Raw genomic sequence first — 10315 nt, forward strand, 5'->3', positions numbered from 1 at the left:
AAAACATTCTGTAAAACATGAAAAAAAACCCAACCACTTTTAGGATTTTAAAAAATGTGTAAAATCACAGTATCATAGGAAGGTGCCAAAAAGTGGGGGGGGGGGGGGGGGCACACTTTTATATTTACACACTTTTACACAATTATAAAGCAAATATAAAGCAAAATATGTGAAAAGTGCCCCCCCCCTTCCCCCCCCCCCACTTACTACGCCAGTGAATCAACACCTAGAAAATTATTTATAAATGCATTTAATACATTGGGTTTTTTTTATGATGCATGAAAAAGTTGGACATAAATTAGGAAATCTTTTCAAATTTTCCCAGTTAAAATAGTTAAGATCACACATTAATCACGATTGTGATCAATATCATGAAACAAATGGGGTGTTTTTTTCAAAGGCTTATCCAAAACCTTTCTGATCAAACTTTCTAGTAGCCCCAAAATGTATTTTACATGAAACTTAAAAAGGCTCCTTCCTGTACATGTACCTAAGAAATTAGGTTCAGTGGCTTTAATAAAATGTAAAAGCTATATGTATAGCCACATGTGTTAACACTGTCACCTATGGAATAGTTTTATTCGATTTAGTCCAAACTGTAACGCTGGTTTTTGTTGTTCAGGATATGTACCATCAGTCGTACCTGGATGTTAGTGTGATGTTCGCTTCCATTCCAAACTTCAAGGACTTCTATCAGCAGAACACTGCGAACCAACACGGACTAGAGTGTATCCGGCTCCTCAATGAAATCATCTCAGATTTCGATGTGGTAAGTAACACAGTTTTATTGAGAGAGATTGAGTAGTCAAATGTGTATGGATATTTCTATGTGTACATGTTGCTACTGTTTCTGATTAAACCGGCCTCAGTGGCATCGTAGTTAGGCCATCGGTCTACAGGCTGGTAGGTACTGGGTTCGGATCCCAGTCGAGACATGGGATTTTTAATCCAGATATCGACTCCAAACCCTGAGTGAGTGCTCCGCAAGGCTCAATGGGTAGGTGTAAACCACTTGCACCAACCAGTGATCCATAACTGGTTCAACAAAGGCCATGATTTGTGCTATCCTGCCTGTAGGAAGCACAAATAAAAGATCCCTTGTTACCTGTTGTTAAAGAGTAGCCTATGTGGCGACAGCGGGTTTCCTCTAAAAAAACAGTGTCAGAATGACCATATGTTTGATGTCCAATAGCCGATGATAAGATAAAAAATCAATGTGCTCTAGTGGCGTCATTAAATAAAACAAACAAACTTTTTCTTTCTGATTAATAGTCATCAGGGGTGGGAATTCTCCTCGGATCCGCAGTTTTTCTCTCATAAAACATTGCATTTTCTCGCATTTTAATTATATTTGCCTCCAAAATGTGTCAGATGGCACAGATTTTAACCTAGGATTTCAAGAATTTCCCGGACCCCTCAAGATTTCCATTTTTTTTCAGTTCACCAATTCCCACCCCTGAGCCATGAATATTTTATATGTAGCAGACAGGATAGTACATACCACAGCCTTTGTTACACTATTTGTGGATAAATGGATGGAACAAGAAATAGTCCAATGGGCCCACTGAATGGGATCGATCCTTGACTGATTGCGCTTCCCGCATACAAACATCCATCCCATTGCACATATTTCACATAATTAGAATCATACATTAATCAAACTCCTGACACGTGTATCATGTATCTCAGCAGTATTCTTGTTGAAGAAATTTAATCTTGAAGCATAATTCTACAGGCTATTTTTGTCTGTTAGCTACCTTTTATCTTACAACTCGCTTTCACTTGTTTAATACATATACACAAGAATATATACCACGAGACTGCATAGTGGTATGTTCTTTTGCAAAATAAACGAGTGCAATAAATAGGAAGGGAAAACAACGTATGTGAAGTTCTGTATTTATTACATACCTTCTTTTATGTTTTACAAAAACAGTTTTTAATTTAACGTCATAACAACACTTTGTTAAATCTATGATCAAAACTCTTTTCATGGATTCATTTAACATTAAGAATCATACTCTGCGGCAGCCTTGTGTAATGTTTCAAATACAATGTGACGTCATTTGTAAATCATATATACTCTTCAAAAAAAGAAACGCATAACTGGTATATGTTAGGATTGGATTGCAAATTTATAGCATCATATCTTTGCTCAATACCAGAGCAGTAAAATTGAAACTTGTTAAACATGATCAGATCATCACTTGGAATGAAATCGTCTATCAAATCAACAGGATTAGGCCACCGTATCAAGGTCACGGTCATGGACACTAATATAGAGTATGAGCCCCATGAGCAGCAATGACGGCTTGGCACCTCCTACGCATGGAATCAAATAATGCTTGAATCACAGGCTGGGGAATTGTAACCCATGTTTGTTGCAAAGCCTGGAGCAGCTGGGGTAGCGTTTGTGGCGCAGGATTACGTTGCCGTAAACGTCGATCTAGTTCATCCCACAGGTGCTCGATGGGGTTAAGATCAGGTGATCTTGAAGGCCATGGCATCACTCCGACATAGTGTTGATTCAGGAAGTCTGTTGTTATACGTGCGCTATGTGGTCGTGCATTGTCGTGCTGGAAGATGACATTTTCTGCGTTGATGAAAGGTATGGCGTGACGCTGGAGAATTTCGTTGCAGTAACGTTGGGCTGTTAGCTGACCTGGGACATGTACAAGGTCTGTTCTGCCAGTGTAAGTGATGGCCGCCCATACCATAACACTCCCCCCTCCATATCTGTCCACCTGCTGCACACAATTATTGGCATAACGCTCGTTACGTCGTCGGTAAACTCTAGCTCTGCCGTCGGCGCGTTGAAGGAAAAAACGTGACTCGTCACTGAAAGCCACTCTTCGCCACTGCTGTCAATGCCATATCAGACAACGTCTGCACCATGTAAGCTGTAGACGCCTATGTTGCGCGGTTAAAATTATCCGTCTAGCTGGTCTTCTAGCTCGGATATTGGCTTCACGTAAATGGTTTCTTACGGTCTGGTCCGAAATTCTTCACATCCCAGGTATGGCAGAAGTTGATGATGAAGCAGTTAGGAATCTGTCACGTAAATCTTGTAGACGTATGTATCTGTCTTGCGCCGGTGTGGTAACTCCAGGACGACCGGATCTGGGGCGGTCACGTAACACTCCAGTTTGCTGATAACGGTGCCAAAGCCTAGATATTGTACTCCGGCTTCCATCCGGCCAATTGCATTGTTACGTTGTGGTTCTGTCAGCCTGGGCATAATTTCAACGTTACGTAGCGACACTATCGATAATGCGTGTGTGAATGTAACTCAATTTTCTGTCAAGGGGTAGTGCACGTGCTGTACGTGCATGATTTGTACATGATAAATGTGAGCTCTGCAACCATTATTATGGATATTGTGAAAAACATATTTGCACGTGCTGATGTCAAATCATGCGTTTTGTCAGCTTCAGAATTGCATGATATCATATCCACTAGCTATAGAATAAGATAATACTAAAACATTCACTATTGTGTTATTTTAAAATTAATGTTATGAAAAATATGCTCTATGCGTTTCTTTTTTTGAAGAGTATATGATGTCAGTAAATAAAAGGCGCTAATTGCAATAAAAAGAAAAAAAAAGGGAATTCCCCATATAAAAGTTCCGGTCCATATTGCACATATGTGCGATACAAAATAAATGTATCACATGGTTTCAAAATGTCTTTATCATTATAGTAAGATTGAATAGGTATGTAATAAAGTTTGCTATAACCATTGTAAGATAAATAGTTCCAGTACTTAACAGCCACTCTAGTACCATAGTAATTCTTTGTTCTTGTAATGGAATTTCTCCGAGAACAAATACATGTATGTTACAAGCAGTTGGTTGATAGGCTTTAAAGTTGCACAGCTTCAATTACAAAGTTTATCCCCATTGTCCCCATAAAAGAATACAAATTAAACGTTCATGAATAATTATAATCAATGTAACAAACTATGCTTATTGTTATTTTAATGTTATTTTGATGTTGCTATTGAAATATTTTATTTCAGCTTCTGTCTTTGTCGAAGTTTATCAACGTGGAGAAAATCAAGACAATTGGAAGCACATACATGGCAGCCACAGGTCTACAACCAGGCATGGAAAACAAAAATGTGAGATTAAATAAGGGCTGTTCTTGGGGGTGGGGGTGGGGAAGTTATGGGTTTTTTTTCTTACACACCCGTTGGTGAGAACAACATGTGTTATTTTTTATAGCACATAGTTGTTTACACATGTACGTGTGTTAACAATTTCAAGACATACGACTGGCTGCTCTTAGGTGATGTCCAGGTCACCAATGCCATATGTCCAATAAAAAAACAACGCAATGGAAATCGATTATATTACACCGTGACATATAGTTAACCTAACAATCATGGGTCTGTGTAAGCCAGCTACAAGTGCAACGGCTGTAAATAACGTTTATTCAATCAAGTAGGCGTAGGGGGAAAGATATGGCAGACCAATTGGGCATAAAATGATAATTGTGATGTCTCTATCTCACCCTCTTCCCGATAATATGACCAATTCACTTGAAAATTCATTATGTTCAGATTAGCTAAATAAATTAATTAAGTTGTTTTTTGATATGTAACCAGTATACCAAAAAGTTTTGCCTCATTTGAGAAAAAACTTTTTCTTAACAACCCAATAAAACCCCACTATATAAGAATAAGAATAAGAAGAATAAGAATAATTTATTTGCATAACACCCGAATATGGGCAGAGCAAAAATAACAATATAATATACATTTATCTGCAGTAACAACAACATAAATATACATTAATTACATGAACAAACATCTGAATCAACAAATACATATGTAATTTAAGCCTTATTACTAGTGATATTAATATTTAGGTAAAAGCAAATATTGTCAGAAGTGTAGAGCCATAAAAAACCATCAGCTATGGCGTTCATAAATTATATATGGCTTCAGTCATGCAGAGAATTATTTTTCTTTATTTAAGAATTAAAAACAACAACAACAACAACAACAAAAAGCCAGTATATTTCAGGTTTAAGTCAATGGAAATGACTGGGTTGTTTTTGTTTTTTTTGTAGAATGGGTGATGTTTTTGTGGTAAAACGTAGAGGGAAGTGTATTTTAAAATAAATAATTCAGTTTTATTTTTAAAATCTGCAAATGGTATTAATTTTTTTTAAATCGTATTTGTGCCTCTAGGAGCCATCTGATTGTGAATCAAATCTGCTTACGATGACTGACTTCGCTCTCGCCATGCTGTCTACCCTGATCAAGCTGAATGCACATTCCTTCAACCATTTCCAGCTTAGAGTAGGTCAGTATTCAAAATTATTACACATATGGTTAAAAAATATCTAGGTACATATCAAAGTGATACGTCCCACTAGAACGCCACTAGAAGGCATTTCAGGGTATATTTTGGGGTGGTAAAATATACCGGTACATTACAATGATTTAATACTGTATTAATACTGTATTATATTATCCACATGGTTCAAGATATTCAGGGAAATATAACCAGTACGACACACTTGTGTCATAATTATTTCACATTCCCAATGAATGACGTAATTTTGGGAAGCGACGTCATAACTTAATGCGGCTTCCCCAGTCTTAGCTCTGTGTAATCGCTTACCAAAATGTCGTCATTATTTGTCTCCTTCTAGTTACGTTTGAAACATTTTGACATGGTCCTAGCTTGTTCATAAAAATAATATTATGGATAATAAAGAAATTATTACACTCGCTCCGCTCGAACAATACAAGAATCCTAACACTTGTTTCGTAAAATCAGTACAACACACAAGCTCGTATATAATAATCTCTATGCATGTTCTAGGTATCAACAGTGGCCCTGTGACCGCTGGGGTGATTGGAGCCCGGAAACCGCAGTACGACATCTGGGGTGACACCGTGAACGTGGCTAGTCGAATGGATTCCTCAGGCGAAACCATGAAAATACAGGTCAGATTTGAAAATGAAATTTTATGTTGGGATAAGGGGCAGGATTAGCTCATTCAGTTAAGTGCTCGCTTGCATCGCAGGATTGAACCACCTCAGAGGATCCATTCAACTAATTGAGGGTTTTTTCATGTTCCAACCAGTGCACCACAACTGGTCAAAGGCTGTGGTATGTGCTTTCCTGTCTGTGGGAAAGTGCATATAAAAGATCCTTTGCTGCATTAGGAAAAATGTAGCGGGTTTCTTCTGATGACTATAGTCATAATTACCAAATATTTGACATTCAATAGCCAATGGTTAATAAATCAAGGTGCTCTAGTGGTGTTGTTAAACAAAAACAAACTTTAACTTTATGTTAGGATATTAGTTCCCTATCAATTCAACCAGAAGGGACCATGTGTTTTGACTCTGCGTGTCTGTTTATCCATCTGTCTGTTCCACTATAGTTTTGTAAACTTTTGTTTTTGTAATGCCTCAGAATATTGAACTGAAATTGTTTTTTGTTTATATAGCTTTATTATTCATTCATTTCAACTTATTTTCGTGCTTATATTCAATCAAATTTCAATTTCATGGGATTTACACATTTTTGCTAGTTATGGCCCTTGAGCTTAATTAGGAGATGTGACAATTTATTGGGTCTGTTAGGTGACATACATTGCTTTAGCAGTACTCTCAGAACGCTTGTTTCATTATTAATTTAGTTTAAGCATCATAAACATTGTAAATTTATGGTTCTATAGATATATTGGCTGTTGGCTGATTCAGTTCCTTTCTTTGCACTCAAGATGGTTCAGTTTGTCTCCCTTGACAGACAAAAGAGGGTTATTTTCCATTGAAAACCATGCTCCATGACATGTATATAATAAATATTGTGGTATGTGCTGTCTTGTCTGGGGAAGACACTGTTGCTATTTCGATAAAAGTGAGCTATTTGAATAAAAAAAGGACATGTGATGTAGTTGGTATACAAAGTTACAGAGATTTGAATGTCTATATCACTTTATTTTCTCCATATGCCTACTTGTTCATTCTAAATAACGGGTGGGATCTAGCTCAGTCAGTAGAGTGGTCACCTGAGGTTCTTGAGTCATCACACTGAACACATTATCTGATTGCTGGGGTTTTTTTCAGTCCCAACCAGTGGCCCACGACTGGTATATCAACGGTCATGGTATGTACTCTCCTGTTTGTGGGAAAGTGCCTATAAAAGAGCCCTTGCTGCTAATAGGAAAATATAGGGATTTCCTTTAAGACTATATGTCAAAATTAGCAAATGTCTAATATCCAGTAGCTGATGATTAATATATCAATGTGCTCTAATGGTGTCATTAAACAAAACTTCTTTTTTTTTTTACTTTCATTCAAAATAAATATTAAATATTTATAAAATCTAATTAGATACAAATGCTTCAGAATTTTTCTCAAAAAACATTAATTTATAATTTGTTTCTTTCCGCAGGTTTGTGAAAAGTCGGCACAGGTTTTAATCTCGAAAGGTTACTCGTACAAGTATCGAGGTTTGACTAAAATCAAAGGGAAGCAACCCATGCACACATACTTTATAACGCCTCACAGTGCGAGTATAGATACACAGTTATAACATCACATTCGTAATCTGTGGTTTGGAAAATACTTTTGGGAAAGATTGCCTATTCGCAACATTATATTTTGTGTGAACAATAATTTATACATCTTCACCGAAGTGACAATTTGGTTTCTGTAAAAGAAATACAAAGATGTGTTTCTTGGTGTACATGATGGCATAAGCTACTGCAGACGTTTTCAGTACCGGGTAATGACAGATGTTGCTTCTTCTAGAAGTAATGGGTATTTATGTGTGGAGGAATATGTGCAGTATTTTCTTTACAAAAGAAAGGCAGCATATAGTTTAACAAAGAAGTAAGTTTTTCTCTGAAAATCGACTTGATGCCCATTACATAGACTTGTGAAATTTAATTTCTCATCAAAATGGGATGTTTCACTTCATAAACATAAAAATACATTTTGTGAGCAGACATCAAATATTAATATTTCTTGTCAACTGATGCTGCTTAGGAAAAAGGAGGAATTTTCAGTCGCGTGACTGGAACAACAAGTAGAAGACTCCTTGGAAGATTTTTTAGCCATCCCATTGGCTGTTGGGATGTTCGGACCAGTCTACTAAGTATCTTAGGGAGGAAATGCCATTAGTTTGAGGTCAGGTTAAGGATTCATGAAAAGAGAAAACGGTTTTCAATAATTTACTCATTTGAATACATTGGTTACATAATATATTTATTTCACAATAACAAGATATGTGCAATTTATAAATACACACAACTGGGAATTTTAAAATTCTTATTGACTTGTAGTGAAATTGAGTTTCATGTTTCTTTTCTTTTTTCTTCTTATTTCAAATTGTGGAGAAAAGCCCAGTTTTGACTTGTGAATTGACTGATATTGGAATTTAGAAAGATATCTGATTAAACTCTGGTGCTGGTGGAATTTCAGCATGAATATATGGCTAACATTGTCATAAACATTTACATTCCTGCTGTACAGCACGAAGAACCACAATATATTTTCTATACTCATTTATTTACATTTTTATCCAGATGTGTTCAGATTTGAAATTTGACTTTTTTTAGAAGCTGTTCCAATTTGGAAGTAAACTTTCTTTTTGAAAACTTATTTATATTTTCATTGTCATACGAGGTAGATCATATTAGGATGTAGTCAAACCTTTGTTTAGCATATAAGGCCATAACTAGACTAAAATAACTTGGGTTGGGCAGGCCTCGAATTTGGCAAATTAGAGGGCAACGCCACATGCCACTGTTGAAGTTTTTATTTAATTACTGACTTCAACAATGATCATAATATAACACAACAGCACCAATTCAAAAGAAATAAGTGCGAACGGTTTCATGTTTTTGTAATAAAACAACTTTCAGGAGTCATGTTGGAGTACGATGACCAATCATGAACATGCAAAATAAGGCACGGCCAGTTGGTCATGAGACTCTCATGGCATTGCTCTCGTTCCAACAAGTGCACCACAACTAGTATATCAAGGGTCGTGGTATGTGCTGTCCTGTCTGTGGGATGGTGCATATATAAAAGATCCCTTGCTCCTAATGGAAAAGATTAACCCATGAAGTGGCGATAGTGGGTTTCCTCTCTCAATATCTGTTGTGGTCCTTAACCATATGTCCGACATCATATAACCATAAATAAAATGTGTTGAGTGTGTCGTTATATAAAAGCATTTCCTTCCTTCTCAGGGCATAGCAGCATATATGACTAGGGCATTGCGGCAATTTGCTGCATTTCTGCCAAGACATTCAAGCCTGAGTGGGTGGGGGCAATAATAAAGCAATATATGGAAGCAATCTTCTTCAGTTAATCAAAAAGGACACTTTTATATCCTCTTCAAAAAAAGTAGGGGAACTCTAATAAGAATTTACAATTGCCAAAATTGTATGGTGTATTAGCAGTGGGGAATGGTTATATGATAATAGTGAATTAATTGGGAAAACATTACATCTGGTAGTTCAGTATTACAGTAGGTTTTATGACCACCAAAGATCTTGAAGAACGATTGGGGTCAGAAGTGAAATTTGAAAGTTGACGTTTTTATCAGTAAATTGCAAATTCAAACAATAAAAATTACTAAAAGCAAAACAATAACAACTATGATTAACAGAATGAAAAAGATTGACAGAAATAATGTTTCACAGTGATTAATCGACCTTCCTGGAAATTGTCAAAATCAAGAATGACACCTCACGCACGTGCACGGGGCAACTGCGTGATGCATGTGCAAACATGGAATGTGTTTCGGTGGGTTGATAAACAGACCTGAACGTTCTTTACTAGGATGTTTGTGGTCAAAATGTATGTTTGGTCTAATAGTTGATATTAACATTATATTTCAGGTTCCCCTACATTTTTTTGAAGAGTACACATGTATATTAAAATGGACACTTTTATGTTGGGAGGGGGGGGGGGGTGTGTGTGTGCTATTTTCTGTGTTGCCTACCCCTTCCTTCTAGGTATGAGCACGTTCATGTTGGGAGGGCTCCGAGGGGACTATTTTCCCTGTTGCCCACCCCCACCGCACCCCACCCATTCCCTACTAAGTATGGCCCTAGAAGCTGCCCGAAGAAAGATCCACATCTGTCCTGTCTCCTTCCACACAGCTGATAATTTATTTACAACAATGGCCACTTTTTACATTGCATTACTTGTGATATTTTTTGCAACATTGTACATAGATTTTTGTATATATATGCATTTATTTATTAAATCACACTGCTTCTATATGTGTATATAGGGACTATGTATCTATATATATATATCCTTTTGGAATACA

General features: G+C 36.7%; 1 protein-coding gene across 1 annotated transcript in view; it reads left to right on the forward strand.

Moving 5' to 3' along the window:
* LOC121388686 (adenylate cyclase type 2-like) overlaps positions 1–9105 on the forward strand; it is a 179013-nt gene extending 169908 nt beyond the window's left edge. Inside the window, exons 22-26 of the mRNA XM_041520139.1 lie at positions 623–769; positions 4021–4122; positions 5197–5311; positions 5837–5961; positions 7421–9105. Of these exons, the coding sequence (XP_041376073.1) occupies positions 623–769; positions 4021–4122; positions 5197–5311; positions 5837–5961; positions 7421–7561 (630 nt within the window). The 3' untranslated portion in view covers positions 7562–9105. The remainder of the gene's footprint in view (positions 1–622; positions 770–4020; positions 4123–5196; positions 5312–5836; positions 5962–7420) is intronic.
* Positions 9106–10315: the final 1210 nt, after the last annotated feature.

The sequence above is a fragment of the Gigantopelta aegis genome, chromosome 14, assembly GCF_016097555.1.
Source record: "Gigantopelta aegis isolate Gae_Host chromosome 14, Gae_host_genome, whole genome shotgun sequence".
In the NCBI taxonomy this organism is placed as follows: domain Eukaryota; kingdom Metazoa; phylum Mollusca; class Gastropoda; order Neomphalida; family Peltospiridae; genus Gigantopelta; species Gigantopelta aegis.